This window comes from Mesoplodon densirostris, chromosome 4, assembly GCF_025265405.1.
Source record: "Mesoplodon densirostris isolate mMesDen1 chromosome 4, mMesDen1 primary haplotype, whole genome shotgun sequence".
Taxonomy (NCBI): Eukaryota; Metazoa; Chordata; class Mammalia; order Artiodactyla; family Ziphiidae; genus Mesoplodon; species Mesoplodon densirostris.
In genome coordinates, this window is record NC_082664.1 from 148533142 (window position 1) to 148558000 (window position 24859).

Sequence of the window (24859 nt, forward strand, 5' to 3'; positions counted from 1 at the left end):
GAGCCTGGGAGCCACAACTGATTAGCCTGCACGCCACAACTACTGAAGCTCGTGCGCCTAGAGCCCGTGCTCCGCAACAAGGGAAGCCACTGCAATGAGAAGCCCACGCACCACAACGAAGAGTAGCCCCCACTCGCCGCCACTAGAGAAAGCCCGTGCGCAGCAACTAAGACCCAACGCAGCCAAAACTAAATACATTTTTTAAAAAAAGAATTCTCTGATGGTCCTTGTTCTAATTTCTTAGAAAATCGCTCCCACCTTCTTTCTTCTGTTGCAGGCAGTGCTGGTTCAGAGACACAAGTGAGAACAAGTCCACCGTTCGAGTGACCCATGACTGGTGGATCAGTCCCATCTCAGAACCTGCAGCGACAAAAACAGTGATCCCAGGGAGACTTTAGGGCCCCAAGGCTCTCAGTGAAGCAGCGGCCCCAGCTGCTGTCTGGTGCCACGGAGCCCAGCAAGTCCCCGGAGTCGGAGGCAGGGCTGTCCCCTGGCACTGCCTTTGTTCTCCTTCCCTGAGAAGAGGGCCACACCTGCTTCACCCTGTCTTTCTCTAAACAGACTTGCTCAGTGACAGGGCTGTGGGGAGGTGTGGTCAAGGAACTAGAGTCTTGGTTATGGAGGATCAGGGCTGAGGCACCACGTCTCAAACTATCACTAGAGTGTGCATCCTGTAACACAGTCCATCAAGGTGTCCTGGGACAAAGGCATCCCAAGGTCAAAACCAAGTAGGGGTAACACTGTGAGCTGTAGCCCTTCCTAGAAGGAGTGGTGGGGTGGGGGTGGGGGGTCACAATGCACATTAACATAATAAAGGCTCTGAGAAGGCCTGTGGGAAATAAACTTCCTGTACGCCAATCCACAGTTCCTGAATTTACATGATTACAAACTTTTCTTTTTTCTTTTGGCACAACACATGCTAATGGAACACCTTTTACACCTTTAGGAACCACTGCTGCTCAGCCTCTTTCCTCACCAGGAAAGGTATCAGGGAGGGGCCCTGACCCTCACTGCTACTCCCAGAAGGCTTGTCCCAGGTGTGGAGGCTCTACATCCTCACCACTCAAGTGTGTCCATGGAGCAACAGCATCAGTTGCTGACACCTTGTTAGAAATGCAGAATCTCAGGCCCCACCTCAGACCTACCCATCTGAATCTGCATAACAAACCCCCAGGTGATCTGATGAAAAGCAGTTTGAGAAGCACGGGTCTGCATCTCCTGTTCTTCCTTCATCAAGATGACCAGGTGGGTCATCTCCCCAGCTAGGTGGGGCTCTAGGCCCCATATCTAGATGTAGTTGACATATTTTGAACCTTGCACCTACATTTGGAAATTCCCCACATTATGAGTTCTCCTTCCCAAGGGCCCATGAGGGGAACCAAAAGGGACTGCCAGATGTCAAAGAGGCATCTTTGCAGAGGCTCATGAAAAATGACCAGGGAGTTCTTCCAGCTTGACCTCCCCATCCCCGATCAGATGTCTCTTACACAGAGATGCCTGGAGACTTGAAGATGGTCATCTTGGGGGTCCAACCAGAGTCACCTCTTAGAGTCAGTCACAGCCTCCCCTAGAAGGTCAGTGGTGATCATTCACAAGGGTCAAACACAGTCACTCTTAGGAGCTCTCCCCCCGCCCCCCGCAACCCCCTTAGGCAGAACCCAGAAGAAAGGAAAGGTGAGCCAGCATCTAGGGAGAAGACACTTTATTGAGATTTTGCCACATAAATAGCTACACAAAGCTGGGAGGACTGAATGGAGCCCTGCCATCTCCCTCTGCACAGGTCACTAAGGAACCCATGGGGAGGAGAATTGGGAGGGAGCCTGGTCATGACCAGAGAGAGGACCCCCGGATGCTATCTGGAATGAGGAGTCTGATATGAGAGAGAGAAAGAAAGAGAGAGAGAGGCTAACAGCCTAGATGTCATGAGGGAGGGACAAGTGACGGTCAAAGAGGTCACAGCACTTAGGGTCACTGGGTCAGAGCCTGTACCACGTCCTTCACCAGCATGGTACCGATCACCATCTTCTCACTGTTGACTGTCAGCTGGGCAGCTCCAGTGGGCTGGGCGTCCAGGGTCAGCAGGACCAGGCTCCCGCTGGTCAGCGTCCTCCCTGCAAACCTGAGGTGGGGGTAGAGGAATGAGCTCAACCCTGAGGCAGGGGCCCCTCCTTCAAATCAGGACCGAGAGCCCATCTCGTCCCCCTGCCGGTGGTCAGTACCTATACTCATCAGATGTCCCACAAGGGACACGACCCAGGTTGGCAGTGGCAGTCACTTTCTGCACCACAACGTGGTCACTCCGACAGGTGTCTGGCAGTGTGAGCTTCTCTGTGATCTCATTCATGCCCGTCAGCTTTCCTGGGGGCAGAGGTTATGATGAGGGCAAAGGCCACGGTGGGTACCGCTGGGTCTGCCCACTGAGCACCCTCACCAGGTTCTACTCAGGCGGGGCAGGTCTGAATCTCCCTCACCAGTCTTGAGGAGGGGCTACGTCCCTCTCGGACCTGGCCCTCCCTCAGGGAGCCTTGGTCAGCCTCCCACCCCACCCAGGGCTCTATCCATACTGCTGAGCAGAAACTGACTGGGTGTTTCCCCACTGTCAGACATCTGGGCCACCAGCCCCTTGGGAGTGGCCAGTGGACTTGGTGGCCAGTCAGTACTTAGAGGTTTCCTCCACCTTTCAGTCTTTCCTGGCTGGCCCTCCAACCCAAGTGCAACTCTCTCCCAGCTCCTGGAGGCCGAGTCCTCACAAAGAGATCACTGGTGGCTGCTGCTGGTCCTCACCCGACAGGCCAGAGTCCAGTTGTCATATGCAGCCCTCACAGGTGGACCCCTAATTTCACATGTGGCAACAGCTCCAAACCTGTCCAGGACTCGTCGCGTCCCCAGGCACTCACAGCATCCCAAGTAACCCTCACTCTACGGGTCTGACCTCTCCTCTCCACTCACACGCTCTACCCAGCCACGCGAGCTCCTCCGTCTGCCCTCCTGCCCACCTTCTCCTCAGCCTCTCTCTCCTCCTTCTCCTACTTCCGCCATTCTTCTCCTCCTTTTGAGAACAGACATCCCTCTCCTGTCGCTTTCATACCCTCCGCTCCTAACTAGTGACATTTTCTTGTCCCTGTACCTTTAGCCTCTCCATATCAAGTCTCCTCGTTCCTAGGAAGTCCTCTCTAGAAACAAGACACATCATCATGCTAGTGCTGTGTCTCCCTCCCCAATGACCGCCAAGGTCCTCCAAAGAGGACTCCATTTCCCCAAGCCCTGGTCTCCCTCAACCCATTGCAATTGGCCTCTGCCCCCCTTTTGCAATGACCCGCTCTCTCTGATGTTGGCAGCAGCTTCCTATCTGCTGGATCTGAAGGTCTTTGGTCATCTTGGCCTGCAGACCATCCAAGGCACTCTTCAACCTCCTCATCTGTCGTGGTTCTCCTCCCACCTCTCACTGTTCCTTCTCCTTTCCCTCCCCTCCTTTTTCTCCTGAAGAAGGCAGGTTTTCCTCAAGAAAGGTCTTTGACCTTCTTATCTTCCCACCCATCTCTCCCCCAGGGCGATCTCACTCATATTCACAGCTTCAATTATCACCTCTATGCTCCTGATTCCAGCCTAGAAGTGTTTCCTGGGCACAGACCCACATTTTCAGTTGCATATTAAACACCTCTTCCTGAATTTCCCAAATGTATTTCAAAAGCAGCCTCTCCAAAACTGTCCAAGATCATCCCCGCTTTCCCTTGCCCAATCCATTCTTTTTTCTTCCAGATCAGGGGCTTGGCAAATTACAGCCTGAAGGCCAAATACAACCTACCACCTGCGTGGCCCACAATGGTTTTTTTTTTTTAATATTTTTTAAGTGCTGGGGGAAAAATCAAAGACAGATATTTCATGACACATGAAGATTATATGAAATTCAAATCTGTGTCCATAAATAGAATTGTATTGGAATGCAACCACATTCATTCATTTATGTATTATCCGTGGCTGTTCTTGGGTTACAACGGCAAATTGCAGCAGAGATCACATGACCCAGAAAGCCTGAAACATTTGCTTTACGACCCATTACAGAAAAAGGTAGCCAACCCCTGGTCTAGGTGAATGGCACTGCCATTCTCCCTACTATCTAAGCCAGACATTCTAAAGCCAGCTTATATGTCTCCCTCTCCACTTTCTTAGGGCAAATTCCCATGGCTTCCCTCTCCCCCACCTCAGCCTTTCATTCTTTTTGCTCTGATTCTAATCCTGGTCCTCACCATCTCTCATCAGATCTATTGCAATAGCCTTATAACTAGGCACAGAATTTAGTCCAAGGTCACATACCAAGCAAGTGGCAGGTTCAGAACTTAAAGCCAGGACTCATGAAGCCCCATGTTGCCTCCCACTTATGCTGTTCTGCCTCTTTTTCCTGCTGCAGATTCTCTCAATTCCAGTCCTAGCTGGAAATGTTGCCAGATTTCTCCTTCTGAAGCAGAAGTCTGAACCTGGCCCCGTCTTTGCTCAAGAACTTCAATGACTCCTCTACTGCTAGGAAAACGAAGTCTACAGTCCTTACCTCTCTAACGATGGAGTTGGACCCAATAACCTCTGTGACCCCTTCCAGCTCTAAAATTTGAGGACCGAAATCCTTTAGCATCGCGTTCATGGCTTCCAGAAACGACCGAACATATTTTCAGCTTTGTTTTCACTACTCACCATTGCTAAGGACTCCTATGCCCTAAAGCAAACTGCTCCCCTCCTTTCTTCCTGTAAATTTTCACTAACACCTACTCATAATGTTTCCCCCAGCTGGAATTCTGGCCTAGAATTTTCTGCCTGGCTGAGTTGAGACTGTCTCCAAAGCCTCACTGAAGTGTCCCAGGCTCCGTGAGGTCTTTGCTGGAGCCACAAGCTGTGAGGCCTCCCTCCATCTGCAGGAGCTGAGGCTCCCTCAGCATGACTGTATGGTGGAGGTGAATGAGCCCCAGTGGATGGTCCTGAGCACCCTCCCGCCCACCTCCAGGGAACACTCACCCTGTTCCTTCTTGAACTCATTTTCGCTCATGAACACAGGGGCCATAAGCTCCCCAACAGGTGGCTGAATGGAGACGTAGAACTGTCGGGTTTGGGTGCTGGGAAGGGTAGGAGGAGACAGAGGGAGAGGGAGTGAGGCCAGCATCTCTCCCCTCATCTCGCACTGTGTCTGAAGGGAGGGCTTGGAGGCAGCAGGAGAGGGAGGTAAGAGACCTGAGGTCTTCGGATGCCTTCCAGACACACCAGATCATGATGTAGCCCCACCTAACACCACCTCCAGCTCCAGTTTATTTTTTAATTTTTTTAATTTTTATTTGTTTGCGGTACGCGGGCCTCTCACTGTTGTGGCCTCTCCCGTTGCGGCGCACAGGCTCCCTACGCGCAGGCTCAGCGGCCACGGCTCACGCGCCCAGCCGCTCCGTGGCACGTGGGATCCTCCCGGACCGGGGCACGAACCCGTGTCCCCTGCATCGGCAGGCGGACTCTCAACCACTGCGCCACCAGGGAAGCCCTCCAGTGTATTTTGACCCCACCTCTCCCTAGCCATCCTCTTACTCCTCCATGAGTTGGAAACATACCACAGCTGGAAGTTGGCCGCCTGGGTCGAGTCACAGAAATTAAAGCCCATGACAGCAGTGGCAGATTCTCCGGGTGCCAGGGACTCTGCAGCAGCGTGAGGCAGGGAAAGGGGGGGAAAGACAGCGTCACCTGATAGGTCTGGAGCCCTGACCCCTTCTCCCCTCCACTTGCAGAGCTGACCACTCCTCTATGGAACCCTGGCCTTCTGAGCCCCTGGGGAGATTGTTCCTGAGTTTCTCCTGAAATGTAAACACCCTTCCCCCACTCATCCTCACCCCCTTTAAGTCAGTGCTGAAACAACCAAGGCTCAAGCACCTCTTGCCCTTATATGGACTTGCTCACTTCCTAGTCTGTCTGGTCCATGGATTATGTTAGATGCCATCTCCATACCCCCATAGCCTAGACCTGGCCTGGCACAGAGGGGGGCTTCGGAAACCACAGAAAGACCAACTCCACCCAGGAGCCTCCTTCTCCACCACGTCCAAGGCCCTTCCGCACCGATTTCAGGAAATTCCTGGATGCTGATGCCAGCGGGCAGTTTGGGGGTGCCCACATGTAGGCCCTTGATGGGGGTATCAGAGCTGTTGGAGAAGTGGATGTGCACAGACACCATGTGGGGGTCCCCAGAGAAAGGTTGGCGGCTGAAGGTATAGTCCACAGCCAGCCCCTCGCCAGCTACTCGGTGCAGCAGCTCCTGTCTCCCGACACCCAACACTGGACTCAGCAGCTGGAGGGGAGGAGGATGAGGGGAAGTATGGAAATGAACAAGGCGAGAGCCCGTCCCAGCCTTGTCCCTACTTGTGGTCACAGCAACGGAGGCTCAAAGCCATCCCTCCATCACACCCCCTTCACACAAATCCATACCGTAGGATGCAGCACAGAGATGTGTCCCTGCCCCAGCCCTGTCCCTCCCCATCCCACTCACCGAGGGCACCAGGGGGGAGTCTGTGAGCGTCAGGCCCTCCAGATCAGCAGCCAGGCTGGTGGACACAACCGTGGGGGGAGACACAGGCTGGACACTGGGAGGGGTGACTGTGGGAGTATATGAGAAACATTAGGACGAGGGAGAGGCAAAGTGGAATTGGCTTGGATCGAGCAGGAGCCCAAGGCTTAGGGAGGAGATGGCTCAGCACCACGGACAGTGAGGCACGCGGCAGCCTGGTGGCTCCACGGAGATATCCATCCTTGACCCCAACCCCACACCTGGAGAGGTTGACCTGCTGCCCTCTCAGGCCCAAAGATGGATTCTGTCTGCTCCTCCCACCCCAAACCCCCGAGGAACCTAGCCCAGAGCGCCCATGGCCCTTCCTAAGTCATACTCCCCAGGCCTCCTTCCCCCTGTGACTTCTACCACCCAAACTCACAGTCCTCTAGATCAAGCAGGGAGATCTCCTTGGCTGCAGGGGCACTTTTGCTGCTGGGAGGCTGGAAGAGAAAGCAGGATTGAGTGTGGAAGGGGAGTACCCTGGCCCGGGCTGGGTTATGGGGAGATGGCTGGGCCTGGCCCAGAGGGTGGGGAGGGTCCTGGTCCATACGCCCATCCCCTTTCTGCCCCAAGGCGCTCACTGTTTTTTTTCTCCAGGAGGCAGGTTCCACCTGCTCCTCCTCTGTCTCTGATGTCATCTCAGACTCTGACGAGCTGCTGCTGGAATCACTGCCCTCATCTGAGGACGAGCCGCCTTCTTGTCCCTCTGGCACCTTCTTCCTCTTCTTCATCTTCCTCTTCTTACCTTCCTCCTCACTATGTTCACTGGAGGAAAGGGGGCAAACAGGGCTTGGGCCCAGCCTGGATGACCCCTTCTTGCCTCACAGAAGAGCAGGGAAAGCCTTGAACATTGTGGGTGAGGGTGGGGAGCCTGGGCCAGTGGACTCCACACCTGAGCTCCTATGCCTGGGTCGCAGTGAGAGCTTTAGACCGGCCTGTGCCAGCTCGGGCCCCTTCCCTGATGGCTTCTTCATGCTGTGCCCCATGCAGAGATCTCCTGCGGCCATCATGTGAGCAGACCAGGGGGTCTGTAGGCCCCACCAGCTCATGAGGAGGCTCAGGGACTCTTAGGAGACTGGCTAAGGCTGAGGGTTAGCCCTTCATTTCCAAGGGAGAGCCCTGAAGCCGCCCAGTCATCTTACCTCTCACTGCTCCTCCCTTTCTCCTCGTCCTCATCCTGGTCTTTGTTGTCGGACTCACTGCTGGACTCCCCAGAGCCGCTCTCACTGCTGCTCTTACTGTCCGATTCACTCTCGGACTCAGGGTCTGTGGAAGGACTGTCTCAGGCTTCCCTCCCTCGTGTGCAGGCCTCCTGGGGAGCCCTGGGCACCCAGCTTCAGACTCTGCACTGAAGCAGCAAACTCACCTCTTCTCCCCACAACCCCCCGACCTGCTCCCGGCCCCAGACGCCAACCAGACCAACTGGAACACAGACGGACCCGTACGGATAGAGACCTACACAAGCACACACACATCTGGGACGTGCAACCCTCAAGTGCATAAACAGGTGCACACAAGGAGGTGCACACCCCCTTGGACACGTGACCATCTAATACGGGAGCACACGCGCGCGCCAGATAGTCAGCCACAAGGCGCACACACAGGCAGGAGCACAGGGCCCCGGCTCTGCCCATCTCCTCACCGCTGTCTGCGGACTCTGTGGGCCCTGACTCTCCCTCAGAGTCTGAGTAGAAGGGTTTCTCCTTCTCCTTCCTCTTCTCCCTGTTTGAGCACTTGGTCCATTCAGGTACCTGGAGATTGTGGGGTGGAGGGCGGGGAGCCATTAAATCATGGATGGGAGGGGGAAGGAAAGCACAAGCCCCTCTTACCTTTCACCCTAGCTCTTCTCAGGGCCCCACCCGGTCCTGTCCCCAAGAGGGAATAATGGGGGGAGGGAAGGGACCCTGTCCACGCAGGGGAGGCACTCACAGAGCGGCACTGCCAGCAGGAAGGAACAGAGTGTGGGGAAGGCACAGGGGTGCAGCATACAAAGGGGAGGGAGGGGCAGCACAGGCTGGGAGAGAGCACTGCACACGGAGCAGAGGGCACACAGCACACAGGGCGGGGGGACCTTGGTGTATTCGCCCAACAGGCCCACATGGGTCTCAATAAGGGAGAGATCTTCTTCCTGCGTGTGGGGAGGGTGTCAGGAGGGCCGGGCTGGCACTCCCAGGGCTCCCTGCTGTCTGTCCTTCCCCACACACAGCTCCACCCTCCACCCCTGCTGACCTCCACGTTGCGCACAGATGGGTCCGGGGCTTCCTCTGGCCAGTCTGGGAGCTCCTGGTAGCCCGTGGCCTTGGCATTGAGCAGGTGGGACAGTGAGCCCAGCTGGAAGTGGTCCCGGTCTGGGGACAGGGTGAGAGGTCAAGTCAGTAGTGGCAATGAGGAAATGCCCTGGGAGTTGTTTCCTAGGTGGGGCCGGGTGGCAATTCCGGGGGGAACTCCCTAGCTAGACAGAAGAGAGGGGCGGACGTGTCCCTAATGGCTCTTCTGCCCTGACTGAATCTCCAGGCCCACATGCTGGAAAAAAAATTGTATGGCTGACTAGAGCAGGGGCTGAGGGGTGGGGGGAGCTGGGACCACCGAGGAGGGCAGGAGGGGCTTCTGGGCCCAGAGTTACTGCTGCCTGTCTGCCCTGGTGGAAGCAGAGATGCAGGTGTGGCTTCTCTCCCAGGGCAACGGGGGTGGTGCTGCTGCATAGCCAGGCTCAGGAAGGAGGCCTGCTTGGAGTGAGGGTAACAACTATGAGTAAGAGGCTGGCCAGGCTGGGTCAAAAGGCAGGGAGGTGTGTCTGGTCAGGCTGGAGACTCCGTGGGGAGGGGTGAATCCAAATGGGAGCAGGAGGGAGTCAGAGCCAGAGGAGGGCAACCCAGAGACTTGTAAGTGGGGATGGTGTTAGGGAGGAGAAAGGGACCGTTCCCCTTCTTCCTGGGAGGTTTTCACATCTCCCCCATCCCTCAGAATCTCCTTGCTCCTGTGGTCCAGGGAAACATAAAGCAGAAAAAAAAGGTACGCAGGAGAACCGAGCTTTGTGAAGGAAGTTCCCCTCCTGAGTAGGTTCCTGGGTCCAGAGAGTAATCTGGAGGACCCTCCCCTTCCCGCCTCTCTCAGAGCCCTTGTCACGGGAGACCAGACCGAGAGAAGAGGCAAGGCAGGGGCCTGGGGCTGGGGGTTTAGGCTGACCTCCAGTGACAGCCCAGTGAGTGCTGGCAGCCACTTTCTCAGGATACTTACAAACATACACCTCTCACTTGTTTTTGCTTTTTTAAGATTTTTTTGACGTGGACCATTTTTAAAGTCTTTATTGAATTTGTTACAACATTGCTTGTTTTATGTTTTGGTTTTTTGGCTGTGAGGCATGTGGGACCTTAGCTCTCCAACCAGGGATCGAACCTGCACCCCCTGCATTGGAAGGCAAAGTCTTAACCATTGGATCACCAGGCAAGTCCCTACAGCTCTCCTTTGTATGGAGTTCTACTTCCTGCCTTCCTGAGCCCTTGGTAGGTAAAATCTTGATACATATAGTGCCTGCTCAGGGAGTAGGATGGAAAGGGGAGCCCAAGAGGAGAGAAACCAGAGGCCCATCCTGCCTGGGAGGGCAGAGACTCAGGTGAGTTGATGCTGGTGGTGGTTGTGAGCGGGTGAAAGAGCAAGCCCTGGATGCTGCAGGATGGGCAAAGGGTTGGGCCAGGGGCACAGGACCGGCGTTTCTCCAGAAGTCCTGCCCACCGAAGGCTGGTACCTGGCTGAGACTGAGACCTCAGGGGGAAGGGCTGGGACCCGGTTGCTGGCCAATCCTCCCCTTCCCCCAGGAAGGTTACTCTGGATTTCAGCTCCCACCTTTGAAGGATGACTCCAAGACTGGAGCTGGTTTGGGTGCCAGGAAGAGCTTCTTGGCGTGACGGCTGAGGGCCCCACCCTGCTCCGAAGGGACGATGAGCTGCCGGGTGAAGCGTGCTCGGTCTCGGATATCGTAATTCTGGTCATACTTGGCCAGACTCAGCACATACTGGGTCAGCAGCTTGGTCTGGGGGACAAGAAGTGGGTCAGCAGCCATCACAGAGGGTGGGGACACAGGTGGTCTCTGAACCAGATACTTTTTTTTGTTTTTTTTGAGCCATGCCCCGTGGCTTGTGGGATCTTGGTTCCCCGACCAGGGATCGAACCTGTGTCCCCTGCAGTGGAAGTGCGGGGTCTTAACCACTGGACGGCCAGGGAAGTCCATGAACCAGATTCTTTTGGCCAACAGCTCCAGGCACTGCTGCCTCCACCTGACTTTCCCTCCCAACCTGCCATTGTGCCAGACCCTGCATTTTCTCCCACCTCCCCAGCCCTGACTCCCAGCGCCAACTCTGACAACTGACTTGGCCAGCAAAAGAGCTTGCCCTTTTGGAAACCTCCCTCTTGGCCCTGGGTGCCATTCTTCCTCAGGTTTGTGGTCCCCACTGCCCTAGGCCCACTCCTACCCCACCTAGTCCAGGCTGGGCCAATCTCTCCACCTTGAGGTGCCAGAGTGAGTGAAGGTCTAGAACATTCTGCTAGACCTCACAGTTTCTAGGCTCCATCACCTGGGGGGAACTAGGTGACAAAAAGAGAAAGGGGGAACACATAGGAACCCCCTGGCGGGGGCTGCCCTCACACCCCATTGACCCACATAGTAGATTCTGAGCAGCCCAGGGGTCTCAGAGGCCATGATCCTCCCTGGAAGGTCCTAATGAGATCAGAGCAAACTGCAGCTGCCTATGGGTTTGCTGAAGTCATATGGGGTTCACAGTCTGCAGTCAAGGTAGCCATATCCCAGGACCGCAAATCTCAGTTTCTGCCCTGATCCTGACCTAGTCTAACCGGTCACAAAATGACACTGGTAGCCACCATTTATGGAGTGCCTTCTAGTGTCAAATACTGTGCTAGGTGCTTCACTACCTCATGTAATCTCCATAACCCTTCTGAGAGGTGGTCGCTACTGCCCCCTTTTACAGAGGAGAATCAGAATCATTAAGTGACTTTTCCCAGGTTAAGGAGCCAGTCAGTGCTGCATCCAGGCCTGGACTCTCATCTCCTTGGCCTCAGCCTGGGCCGGAATCTGGCATGCAATGGATGGCTCAGCAGGTGGGAAGGATGGCTGGGATTGTTGTGGCCTTGTGGCAGGTCCAGAATGTCACCCTTGGTACTGGGATGGGGGAAGTATCATTGCTGTTTTGCCAGGACAGACATGGACACATCCAGACCACCTCTCTCCTAGTGTGCCAAGAATTCCCCTTCCTCCACCACTCCCAGAACAGGCTGAGAAGAAAGAAGAGAGAAAGATAGGGAGGGTAGGAAAGAGGAAAGCTCTCATTATTGAGTCAAAGAACCATTCTAAGGGGCCTATGCCTGGAAGGACTGGCCTTAGGGTAAAGGGTGCCTGGAGGTTCCACTTGCCTGAACAGCCTACTCTGGGTGGCCTGATGGGGGCTGGGACCCCCATGTCCTGCCTAGGAGAGGCGTTCAGCTATATATATATATACCCACAGCTCTCTGTGCCAACCCTGACTCCAGCCCTTATTGCTCTGCATTTTGTGCTGTTTCCTCTACTTGGCTATGAGCACTTGCAGGCCAGTAAACATGTCTCGCTCATTGTCATCACCCCAGGACATAGCTCAGTGCCAGGCATAGTGGGTACTCGGGAAATGCGTGTTAAATAAATTCATGAATAAATGTGCATGTAGCTAACAGTGACAACTTGGGGAAATGCCACGTGAGCACACCCAGGCTAATGAAAACATGCCAACAGCACCACTCTGGCTCAGTCCTGAGCCTTTCAGATGCCCCCTCTTACCCGGGCGCTACCCACCCAGGCTGCTTCATCTATTCAAACGTTCCTCCCACCTGCTCCTTCCTCCCACTTGAATAAAGGAGGCACACAAATATTTGTTTGAAGGCTTCCAGTGGTATTCCCTCTAACTTCTCTGTCTCCAATCTGCTTCTCCCACAATACTGACACCCACAGATCCAGCCCCTCATTGCTTCTACACAACTGCTGTCCTTTCCAGCTCCTGACAAGAGTCCCAGCATGTGATGGCCCTGCCTCCCCAGCTTGTGTCCCTGGGGCCCACTCTAGCCACCGTGGATCAAAGGAGCCACAGAAGACGCCCAAGTGCCACCATCCAAAGACTCCACGGGATGGCAAAGAGGCCACCTTCAGGCCAGCAGGGATGTCACAAGCTACAGGGTATGGCCCAGATGCTTTGCTCCAAGGGTTGGCAAGCTCTATCTATAAAGGGCGCGAGTAACTATTTCAGGCTTTGCAGGCCACATGGACTCTATTGCAGCGACAACATCCATGGACAATAAACAAATGAATGAACGTGGCTGCGCCCCAATAAAATTTTATCTACAACAACAGGCAGCAGGCCAGACTTGGCCCATGGGCGGTAGTGTGCCAACCCCTGCCTCACTTGACTGAGTATGGGAACTCTCAGGGTGCTTGGTGTCCCCAGTACCTTGAGAAGCTCTGCACGTTACACTTTGTTTTTAGCAGAATCTCCTAGGACCATCTCAGAGGATGCTGGACACTCAAGAGGTTTTTAATACCCTGATATTCCAGCTCAGTTGAGCCATGTCCTTGGCTATGGTGCCCCTCATAACCTTTCACCTTAGGAATGACAACGGCTGCCAATACCACCCAAGCCTGAGCAGAGACTTGCCCTCTCGTCCCCGGCATAGACTGGAGAAGCATCACCAAGCTTTGGGAGGAAGCAGAGACCACATCTCCTGGGACACATATTCTCCCATCAGTGCCTATCACTGCTGGGCCCTCCCCCTGGCCCCAGTGTTCCAAAGGCAGCAGGTAGGGACACACCCACTGCCAGACTGGAAGTCACAGCCCCATAGAAGAGCCTCTTCAACAGTGGTCACCATCCCTACTAGGCCCTTGGGGGCCCTGGAGTAGCTGTGGACACTGGGGGAACACTGGTCACCTGGGCAGACCAGACACCTGTCCTGAACTCCCTCTTCAGAAAGAGGTGCTGATATATGTATAACTGAATCACTTTGCTGTACAGAAGAAACTAACACAACATTGTAAATCAACTATACTGCAATCAAAATTAATAGAAATAAAATAAAATATGAAAAAGAAAAAAAAGTGACAAAAGAAAGAAAGAGGTGCTAAAGTTCATGCCTACCTGGTTAGGGCCCACAGAATACTGCCTGGGCTGTTTCTGGGGCCCAGAGTGTTTTAGGAGGCATCTCCCAATCTGTACCTGCTTAGAGTTGGTCAGGTAGAGCTTGGCTGCCAGATTGATGACCTGCAGCTTGACGATGTCCTCCTCGGCCGTGAAGGACTTGGCCATTTTTCTCAGGACGTCGGGTGCAATCCTGGGGACGTGCTCACAGTACTCGCCAATGAGCCACAGGATGCTGGCTCGGGCCATGGGCACCTGTGGGTGTGGGAGAGGAGTCAGGTCTGGGGTAAACGTGGGAATGTGGGTGGGCACCTGGTTTGCCAAGGAATCAGCACTCCTCCCATCTGTGCTGGCCTGTTGTATCGTGGGCTTCTCTGGAAATGGGAGTGGGAGGTGATGGGAGAGAGATTAAAGGCTGGGCATTTCCTGGGCAGCATCTCCCCTCTTCCCTAGGGTTTCATTAGCATGGACAGAGACTTCAAGCCCCAAATTCAGTCACAGTTTAGTATAAAAGACTGATTTTCTGGATCCATTGTACCCTCAATGCTTTACTGCCTTGTTATTCTCCCTGAATCTTCAGGAATGCCTTTGCTTGAACGTTTCAACTTGGACTAGTCAATTGGCCACCCTCGGCCAGAACTTTAGAGAAAACCTGAGTGGTGGTACAGGCTGATTCAGCTCAGCAAGGGATCCCCAAAGGGAATGCGAACCAGGGTCACATGGTCTCATCTTTCCCCTCCTCCCACCTGAAGACCTTTCGAGCCAGTAGGGAAGGTTTGGAAGTTGATTTTTTATTAAGGCTAGTGTTTAATTATAGCGTCTTAAATCATGGGGAGGACATTGGGTTGGGAAAGGAAACGGGGTCACTCCCTGACCTGGATGTTGTCTGTGAGCTTTGCCAAGTGTTTGATGATCTCTCCGTGCTGTGCTGGCTGCATCTGCAGCAGCTTCTTAATGACGACCACTGACTCTGCGACCACAAGCTCTGTAGGACAGGAAATGAGCCCGGGACAGTCAGATGACTACACACATGAACAGGCACACCTGCAATGCCCCCAGCCCCTTGGCTGTGTTCCTCAACCCCCTGTACTTCTCCAGTGGCCCTCAGAGACGTGGGAGCACTTGGATACTAATTGAGGCAGACAGACAGATGAACACACATTGTTCCTGAACAGACAGGTGGATACCCACTGGCCATCAGAGTCAGACATGCAGGCAGCACCCACTAGTCATCAAAGTTGGACATGCAGACAAACACTGACCATCACGGTTGGACAGCAGCTGCACCAGGCCGTTGAGGCAGGTGTCACGGACTCGGCCTATGTTAGTTGCACAGCGCCCAATGGCCTGGATCGTGGCTGCCACAAAGTCCTTGTCCATGCTGCGAATGTAGGTCTGTGGACACCACAACAGAGTGACCCCCGGAAGGCAGTGATCCCTCAGACTTGACTTGGCAGTGACTCTGCAGGCTTGAGGGTGACCTTCCAGAAAGCTGTTACCCCTCATTCAATGACTCATCATGTCAGAGACTAAACTCTGGGAAAAGGAATGACAGCCTCACCCGTCACCCAGTGATTCCCTAACCCAAAGCCAGTAGAATGCATTGAGAGGGGATGTAAAATAACAGTTTCTCCACTTTGGGCTTTTAAGAGAAGGTTTGCCCCACCAGGCCGATTCTCACGAAGCACAAGGAGCTGCAGGACAACTCTCGTGGGCCTGACTATAAGCCGGCCCCTGGTCCGTACCTGGAATTCCCGTAGGACAGTAGGGATGTTGGTCTCATTGGCGAGGTTAGTCAACACTTCCAGCTGCAGAGAGTCAGAAAATGGGCAGGGTGGCTTTCTGTGCTTTCATAAACCTTCACTCCAAACACACACATCACCAACAAGAAAACATTCCTCAGGCAGGACAGCCCTGCATCATCCTTAGATTGATGAGAGAACTGACAGATCATGAAACTTATCCAAAATGCAGGAGGACCAGTTTGCTTCTTAAATGAACTCCCTGACAGAGTATGCTTGCAGTATGATCATGTCACCTCTCTACCTTCAAGGAAAAGTTAAAGCCTCCAGTTGCTTTTAGGATAAAGACCAAAATCCTTTCCATGGTCTGTAAGTCCTTGATCTCCCACCATTCTCCCCCTTATCCTCTATGCCCAGTCACACAGGCCTTTAGTCACAACCCTCCTGTTGGCCTTTGCATATGCTCTTTCCTCTGTGTGGAGCACCTCTTCCCATTCTTGTCCCTGCATTTACCTAGAGAATTCATGTTCATGTCTCAGTCCTCAGCTCAAGCCTCCCCTCCTGAAGGAAAACTTCCCTGACACCAGACTAGATCAGGTCCACCTATTTATGCTCGTACAGCTCTCTGCACTTTCCTTTTACATCCTATTTCACAAATGGATTTTTACCTGTGCTGTGTGATTAGCTGCCCAATGTCTCCTCCTCACCCCAGCGAGACTGTAAGCTCCACAAGGGCAGGGTGCCTGATTGGTTTGTTCTGTTGTACCCCGAGATCCCCCTAGATCTAGCCGTGAGATACACAATAGGTGCTCAGAAGGGTTAGGAGGATTAACTGTTGCTGAAGGAAGTTACTCGATAAGGAGGCAGATCAGGGACGGACCGTGGGTGTGGGCTCCTGCCGCCTGTTCTGTGGGGCTATGTCTGCACGACAGCCTGAGGGCGTAGGTGTGTGAGGGTAATTACACTGGGGGTAGAAGACAGAGACTGCAGCGGGGAAAGTATGAATTCTTTTTTTTTTTTTGCCTGCACCACGCAGCATGTGGGATCTTAGTCCCCCGACCAGAGATTGAACCCTAGCCCCCTGCATTGAAAGCGCGGCGTCTTAACCACTGGACCGCCAAGGAAGTCCCAGGGGAAAGTATGAATTGGGAGTCAGCAGACCTGACCTTCGGTAGTTACCTCACCTCCCTAAGTCTATATTTTTATAAAATAGAGATAACGTACACTTCCTGAGGTGATTATGAAAATCGAATTACTTCATATGTGAAAAGTGGCAGGTGTATAACAGGTACTGGGCAAAGGGCAGCTCCGTTCACCCTGTCCCCCCACTCTCATTAGCCTGGCTTCCTGAGCAAACACTTCTGGCTGGAGCAACGGTGGGCTCAGCCCCTGAAACAGGCAGGCACCAAGGTGGCTACTGTGGATATTCAAGTGGGTCATGGGGGTGGGGGACAGAAAGTCCACAGGCACGTCTGTCCATCACTCACCTTCAGGATCTTGATCTGGGTGGGGTCGGTGGACCTGATGTAGAAGCTCTTCAGGTACGGCTCAAACATACCCTGGCACAAGAGAGGCAGCCCCAAGGAGCTCCACCCCTCCTCCTCTCCTGACCCAGGACCCAGCATCCTTCCTGCCCCTCACTGTCCTCTAGTCCTCGATTCTTCCCTCCTCCTCAGATCTAAGCCGGTCTTTCTTCATCAGGCTTTCCTCCCTCAGCGGCCCTCGGGATCCAGGGCCTGCTTCTCCACCTGCATTTGGGGTCTCTCCTTCCCACACTCCGCACAGCCAGGGAATTCCCCCCATCCTGCCTTTCCCCAGAACCCCTAAACCCACAGGAGCCACTCCTCAGACTGCGAGGGCCGGCCTTGGTCACTTGCTCACCCGGCGCTTGATGGACATGGTGGCCACGTTCTGGAGCACCACGTACTGCACCTCGCTGTGGAGAGGAGGGGTCAGAGGTACCTGGGCCCCTCGGCTGGGGCAGCAGGTCGGGAGAAGGGAGGTGGGCAGAATAGGAGGGAGGAGACGACCGGTGTGGGGAGGGCACCAGCGGGAGGCGGGCAGGACTGGGGTCTGGGCGGGGAGCAGGTGGGCTGGGGCGGAGGGCGTCAGGCGCTCTGGGTCGGGGGTGGGGGGAGGAGCGGGGCGAGCCGGCCCCCGGGCGTGGGCGGGGCGGGCGCGGCGGGCGCGCACCTGTGGCTGCGCAGCAGGCGCACGAGGGCCTTGGCGATGACGCCCACCTCCGCCTTAGGCGCCAGGTGGAAGTAGAGCTGCGCCACCGCCATGACCACGGCGGCGCTGCGGCTCTGCAGCAGCGGCTTTGTGTTGCGCAGCAGCAGCCGGTGGTCGGGGTCCATGACGTAGGGCTTTCGGGCCGACATCGCCGTGGAGGCCGCCGCCTCCGACCCCGGGCCCTTGGCCTCGTCCTCCTCGGAGCCGTAGAAGGCTTTCTCGGGGTTCTCCTCCAGCAGAGACTCCTGGAGCGGGAGAGAGGCGGGACAGTGGGCACCTCCTCCCGGAGACCCGCCTACCCACTCTGCTAGGGCGAGGGTTGGGGTCCCGCCTGGGGGGTCTGGGCCACTCACGTTCTGGGTAGGGCTCAGGAACTGCGTGCGGGCGTAGCGGGTGAGCATGCTGATGATGACCACCTGGCCCCACTCCTCCACGTCGATGAGCAGGTTACAGAGTTTCCGGTAGTTCTTGTGGATCAGGTCGATGCGCTCTGGGCACACCTCCTCGAAGGCCATCACCACGCTGCCCGCCACCAGCTGGGGAACCGACAGAGGCAAGAGCACATGAACAGGAAGGACAGAGGGGCCTCTGCCTGGCTCCTTTTCACCACCCGTCCCTGTGTGTCCACATACGCACCGTGGTCTTGTCTGCCAGAAGCTTCTCAATGACCTCTATCAGCTGGTCCTTCTGGTCAGAATCCAGACTGAGAGAGAAACTGTTGAAAGGGATTGCCCCTCCCCCGTCTCCAGCCTTCCCAACATCCGCCCGAGCTGTGCTCACCTCCCTCACCCCAACCCTATTCATAAAGAGGTGTGAGCCACTGCCTTCAGTGTTCTCCATCTCTGTCAGTTCCCCAAACTGCCTTAAACCATCTGAAGAGAAAAACAAAACTAAAAAACCAGAAGCAAAACCAAAAGCAGCCTGCAAGACTTGGGAGAGGCCAGGGGTGGGCGGGGGCTTGGGGTATACCTGTAGAGCTTGGGGATGGCGTGGGCAGCTGTCTTCCGCACATAGGGTGACATGTCCGAGGCAGCTTCCTTAATGGCTAGCATCATGATGGGCACGATGATGGGCACACGGATGCTAGACAGGACGCGGAGGGCGCTGGCACGAATCAGCTGGTTGGGGTCCTAAGAGCAGAGGTGGAGGCAGAGCCATGAGAGAGCAGCAGGTGGCCTGAGGGCAGAGGCCACACCTGTGGAACTGTCCCTAGTCACCACCAGCTCTTGCTTCCCTGCCTCCTCTCTTGAGCTTGGATGATGTGCTAGTGCTGGGTACCTGGTGGGGAGCTGCCTGAAGGCGCGGACTCTTGGCCCTGCTGCAGAAATCTGACACCTGAACATACGTGGCATTGGCTGCTTCACTCTCAGGAACAGTGGCAAACTTTCAGAACACCTAAAGCTCTTGTTATTTAGGGGAGTGTGTGGAAGGGGAGGGTGTCTTTGTGTTTATGCTGGAGGGGACTGCCAGCAAATGCAACCTGGTCTCCCTTTCCGAGAGTTCATCCTTACAGTCCTCTCTCCCAGCAACCTCTCAAACCTGCTCTTCTTCCTCTTCCTCCACAGTGTTTAAAAGAGAATAGGTGTGGGGCTTCCCTGGTGGCGCTGTGGTTAAGAATCCGCCTGCCAATGAAGGGGACACGGGTTCGAGCCTTGGTCCGGGAAGATCTCCCACATGCCGTGGAGCAACTAAGCCCGTGCACCACAATTACTGAGCCTGCGCTCTAGAGCCCGTGAGCCACAACTACTGAAGCCCACGCGCCTAGAGCCCGTGCTCCGCAACAAGAGAAGCCACCGCAGTGAGAAGCCCACACACCACAACGAGGAGTAGCCCCTGCTCGCCACAACTAGAGAAAGCCCACACACAGCAACGAAGACCCAATGCAGCCAAAAATAAATAAGAAACAAAAATGGTATTACACCATTGTTAATTGCTTTAAAAAAGAGAGAATAGGTGTGTAAGCCCCTCCTCTTTGCTCTTATTGCATCCTATGGACACCTGAGAAGAGCCTTAGACACAGTGTATTGTGATCAGGAGATTACAAGAGCAGCAGTAGCTGTAAATTACCGTTAATCTTGGAGGACTGTGGACAGTGGGAGAGGTGCTGGGACACTAAAGGGTAGATGCTACCCTGATTTTCTAAAATGGAGAAACAGCCACAAAATTACAAGTGAAAATTATGGTAACCCCTGTTAAAATTCTGGAATTAATTTTTAAACAGATGGTTTCAAAGCACTTATGTTAAAAGCAGGAGTCTGTGAGTCAAATCATATCACATCCACTGCTAAAACCTATTTTCCTTTTTTATTTAACATTTTATTTGGAAATGATTATGGATTCACAGGAAGTTATCCCCCAAAATCCCTTTTCCTTTTTGCTAGGGTAACTAGGCTGGTAGCTATTTAACAGTATGTATCTTGATTTCAGCAAAGCATTTGTGAGAGTCTCTCATGGTATTTCCTGGATTGCCATTTTTGATGTAGGCCTTTTGTTTCATTTAATACGTAAGCATTTTTTTTTTCTTTTTTTTTTTTTGCGGTATGCGGGCCTCTCACTGTTGTGGCCTCCCCCGTCGCGGAGCACAGGCTCCGGACGCGCAGGCTCCGGACGCGCAGGCTCAGCGGCCATGGCTCACGGGCCCAGCCGCTCCGCGGCATATGGGATCCTCCCAGACCGGGGCACGAACCCGTATCCCCTGCATCGGCAGGCGGACTCTCAACCACTTGCGCCACCAGGGAGGCCCAATACGTAAGCATTTTAAGAGCAGAATTCATGTCTATTTTATCTCTGGATAACCACAGCCCTTTGCACAAGAAAGGTGTTAAGAAATTTTCTTGCTGTTAAAATCCTTCCTAACAAGATGGGAAAATACCAGCTGATTGCAGTTAGGTGGTCCACAATTTGGTAAAATGCGGTACTTGGGGAAGATTTACTAACAGATGAGTGTCATCCTGGAAGCACGATATATGGGACTCATAGTCTGTTGCCCTGGTCTGAATAGCTTATCAGCATCTTGGAGGAAGACACAAAATCAGGAGGACAAAATTAAGATTCAGAATCACCCTGGCTTGGATCCTGTGCTAAACTTATAAAATGAAATATAGTAGGGTTTCATAGGAGATTCAAGGAACCAATTGCATAAAGACAGGATATATGGAGACCTAGATTATCTGCTTGCCAACTGGAGGTTTGTCTGAATTGAGCCAACATTAGTGGGCTGCAAAGCAAACACAGCCTCAGCCTGGGCTGACAGAAAAGGCTGGTTCTAATGTGCAGGAAAGCCCCCGCTAACAGTAGTAAAAACACAAAGAAAGTGAGTTTTAGAGGAACACATATAAGATACTGCTTACAAAACAATATTATACATTATTTAGGAATGCATAAATAAGTAATAAAAGAATAAATACATGTATATGAATAATAAGCAGGAGAAGATACATAGGGGACTTCGGCTGTTTGATAAATCTTTCATTTCTTATGCTGGGTATATATTCATTATATTATTCCTTATGCCTTCTGTGAGCCTGAAATAAATTTTTAAAAATTATGGCGATGGGGCTTCCCTGGTGGCGCAGTGGTTGAGAGTCCGCCTGCCGATGCAGGGGACACAGGTTCATGCCCCGGTCCGGGAAGATCCCACATGCCGCGGAGCGGCTGGGCCCGTGAGCCATGGCCGCTGAGCCTGTGCGTCCGGAGCCTGTGCTCCGCAACGGGAGTGGCCACAACAGTGAGAGGCCCACGTACCGCAAAAAAAAAAAAAAAAAAAAACTATGGCGATGGAGGTTTCAACACAATATAATGGTTTAAAAAAAGCTGTAATCACTCCACACCTGTCAGAATGCCTATCATCAAAAAGACAACAAATAAATGCTGGAGAGGGTGTGGAGAAAAGGGAGCCCTCATGCACTGCTGGTGGGAATGTACATGGGTACAGCCACTACGGAGAACCGTATGCGGGTTCCTCAAAACTTTTTAAATATAACTTTCATATGATCCAGCAATGCCACTCCTGGGTATTTATCCTGCGTATGCTTTCATTTACATGTGGAATCTAAAACATAAAACAAACGAATGAGTACGACAGAACAGAAACAGCTCATAGATACAGAGAACAAACTAGTCATTACCGGCGGGGGGTGGTGGAGAGAATCAAGAGGGGGTAGGGGATTAAGAGGTACAAACTACTAAGTATAAACTAAATAAGCTAAAAGGATATATTGTACAGCCCAGGGAATATAGCTAATATTTTATAATAACTTTAAATGGAGTATAATCCACAAAAATATTGAATATGTTGTACACCTGAAACTAATATAACATTGTAAATCAACTATACTTCAATAAAAACAAAAAAAAAGTTGTAGTTGTTTTAAGACGCAGCAAGTTGCCTTATGAAGGAGTGAGGTCTGTATCACTGGAGATGACCTGTCAGAGATGTTCTAGAGCAAATGTTGGCACACTACAGTCCCCAGGCCAAATCTGTCTTCTGCCCTCTTTATAAATAAAAATGTACACAAACCCAGCCATGCCCACTCATTTATGGCTGTTTTCATACTACAAGGGCAAAATCGAGCAGTTGCATGGTTGAGACTGGATGGCTTGCACAGCCTAGACTACTATCACCTGGCAGTATACAGAAAAGTTTGCTGACCACTGTTCTAGAGAAATCATTGCATTGAGGTGGACTAAATGAGCTCTGGTTTTCCAAAAAGGGAAAAGGGGCAGACTGTAGAAACTCAGGTCAATGTAAAAATCTGTGCAAAATTTCCAGAATGTTTCTTATAAAATGATTTAACCCCGAGTCAAGCCACTCTGAGAGATAGATTGTATGGTTTTGACTTCTTTTTGGCCATGCCACGTGGCATGTGGGATCTTCCCCAACCAGGGATCGAACCTGTGCCCCCTACACTGGGAGCGTGGTGAAGTCTTAACCACTGGGCCACCAGGGAAGTCCTGGTTTTGACTTTTAAAAATAACCTAGCACAGTGTTTGGCATAGAAGTACCCAAGTGTTTGCTGAATGAAAGAATGGTATATGCAAGTGCCCATGCTTTCTGCCCCACCTCAGAGAAGCAGACTCTGTCATCCCCTCCTGCTGGCCAGAGCAGATTGAACCAGGGGCACGCGTGCTCCGGGTTTTGGCAGTCAACTCTCAGTCTGCTGAACAGCCTACAGCATCAGCTGAACATGAAAAGATGAGCTGGACTTTTCAGAGTCCCTCTCACAAGAATTTGAACTAAACATGTGGAAAGACTAGAGGAGTTAATGGCTGTAATCAGAGCTGAAGAGTCTGATTGGAGACAATAGAACAGCAGTGATGCTGCCTTCTTTACCCAGAAGAAATCTTATCCTAACCAGAAAACCACCCAGTGGAGACTATCATGCCTGCATTTAATATACAAAATCAAAAGTGAGAATATTCAGTTTAAATAGTGTGGGGAGATTCAGCCTCCACTGCATTATTTTTTTAATTAATTAATTAATGGCTGCGTTGGGTCTTCACTGCTGCACGCGGACTTTCTCTAGTTGCAGCGAGCGGGGGCTACTCTTCCTTGTGGTGCGCGGGCTTCTCATTGCGGTGGCTTCTCTTGTTGTGGAGCATGGGCTCTAGGCATGCCAGCTTCAGTAGTTGTGGCACGTGGGCTCAGTAGTTGTGGTGCACAGGCTTAGTTGCTCCACGGCGTGTGGGATCCTCCTGGACTAGGGATCGAACCTGTGTCCCCTGTCACTGTCCACTGTCAGGTGGATTCTTAACCACTGCGCCACCAGGGAAGTCCCTCCACTGAATTCTAAGGGACTTGAATCTTCCCACTGTCCCTTCCCTTGGGTGATTTCAATTTCTGCCTGCCTCAAAGAACATTTCACCACAACACATGTGATCCAGGTCTTTAAAGGTGGATATTTTACATACACTGGGGCATCTGAGACAAGTCAACTACTTCTTCTGGTGCTAAACAGAATAATCAATTTGTTCCAACTCTCAAGGAATCACTGGCTGTATTGTACTTATTGAAAATGGAATGGTCTTATCTTTATGTTCTCTGTGCTGACCGTGGAACCCAGTCTCCACATCTGAGGCTGCTCTCCTGCTTGGTCAACTTTGTGGTTTTCCTCTCCATGGAGCTCATTTGTTTTCAATAAACCCTTTTGTCCTCCTTACCCAGTTCCAGGTGAAAAGGTTCCAAAGCCATTGTTCTCCACAGACAGATACCCAGACCAGGTGAACCTGCCAGTGCCAAGGCTCCGACACCCAGAGGTGAGGAATCCAGGTCAGCAGCTCCCCGCACACAACCCTGTCCTAAGAAGGCAGACTTCTGCCTGGCTGTGGGCCTCAATCCCTTTATATCAATGGGGGTGAGGGCCAATGTCAGGGGCTCAAGTGGTTCACATTTGAGGCAGCCATCATCACAGCCTCCTCTGACTCTCCCAACTTTAGGCAGGTTAGGAAAAGGACTCCAGAGCCTGTCCCCCCATGCTCAGACCTCTCCCTGGGTTTACTCCTCCAATACAGCACCCACAAGGCCCAGACCCCAGGGAGGCAAACGGAGACCTCTGACCTTTAGGCCACGTTGGAAGGTGGAGATAGACAGCAGGGCTAGGTCTTGCTGCTCCTCAGCGTAGCGCACCAGGTACACGTAGACAAGCTTCTTCACCTGGGGGGGGGGGAGTGGGCTTCTCAGCAGGGACTGGTGCCCCCACCCCGTGAGATGTCATCACCCCAGCTGGCTGTGGTCCATGGGGAAAGCATCCTGGGTGTACCCTGACTCCTTTGCTCTGATCCACATCTAGTTCAGGGACATCTAGATGGTGTCTTTTCCTGGACCAGGAACATTCTGAGCAGATTGCCCACCACCCAAGGACTGGATTGTTCCCTTCCTCACCCCCAACCAGCTCCAGTTTATTCCTGGTGGAGGTGGTCATGAGAGACCCCTCACCGGGTAGTACTCACCTCTATGTTCTTACAGGCCACGTTCTTCACCACGGCAGGAAACAGGTCTGAGGCATTCTTTCCCCGGGCGATCATCTGGGTGGTGGGGGTCAAGGTAGGGGGAGAAGAAGGATGCCAGCTCTCATTAGGAGAAGGTCCACAAGGACCCAAGGAGAGCTGCTCTTTGATCCCCAGTCCCCTCGCCCAAGGGAGGCCCCTCC

General features: G+C 53.1%; 1 protein-coding gene across 5 annotated transcripts in view; it reads right to left on the reverse strand.

The window, feature by feature from the left end:
* Positions 1-1968: 1968 nt before the first annotated feature.
* AP3B2 (adaptor related protein complex 3 subunit beta 2) overlaps positions 1969-24859 on the reverse strand; it is a 31782-nt gene continuing 8891 nt past the window's right edge. Inside the window, exons 3-27 of one of the 5 annotated variants that reach the window (XM_060095341.1) lie at positions 24660-24734; positions 24268-24363; positions 18681-18841; positions 18348-18414; positions 18065-18247; positions 17673-17956; positions 17361-17415; positions 16967-17038; positions 15483-15545; positions 15000-15132; positions 14613-14722; positions 13816-13992; positions 10412-10598; positions 8798-8916; positions 8640-8696; positions 8211-8319; positions 7711-7834; positions 7150-7333; positions 6948-7008; positions 6509-6615; positions 6082-6310; positions 5583-5667; positions 5005-5102; positions 2220-2358; positions 1969-2119 (exon numbers count right to left, since the gene is read on the reverse strand). In XM_060095341.1, the coding sequence (XP_059951324.1) occupies positions 1969-2119; positions 2220-2358; positions 5005-5102; positions 5583-5667; positions 6082-6310; positions 6509-6615; positions 6948-7008; positions 7150-7333; positions 7711-7834; positions 8211-8319; positions 8640-8696; positions 8798-8916; positions 10412-10598; positions 13816-13992; positions 14613-14722; positions 15000-15132; positions 15483-15545; positions 16967-17038; positions 17361-17415; positions 17673-17956; positions 18065-18247; positions 18348-18414; positions 18681-18841; positions 24268-24363; positions 24660-24734 (3126 nt within the window). Of the gene's footprint in view, positions 2120-2219; positions 2359-5004; positions 5103-5582; positions 5668-6081; positions 6311-6508; positions 6616-6947; positions 7009-7149; positions 7334-7710; positions 7835-8210; positions 8320-8639; positions 8697-8797; positions 8917-10411; positions 10599-13815; positions 13993-14612; positions 14723-14999; positions 15133-15482; positions 15546-16966; positions 17039-17360; positions 17416-17672; positions 17957-18064; positions 18248-18347; positions 18427-18680; positions 18842-24077; positions 24126-24267; positions 24364-24659; positions 24735-24859 lie in introns of those variants that run through there. The other 4 variants (XM_060095342.1, XM_060095343.1, XM_060095344.1 and 1 more) reach the window with 4 other exon arrangements.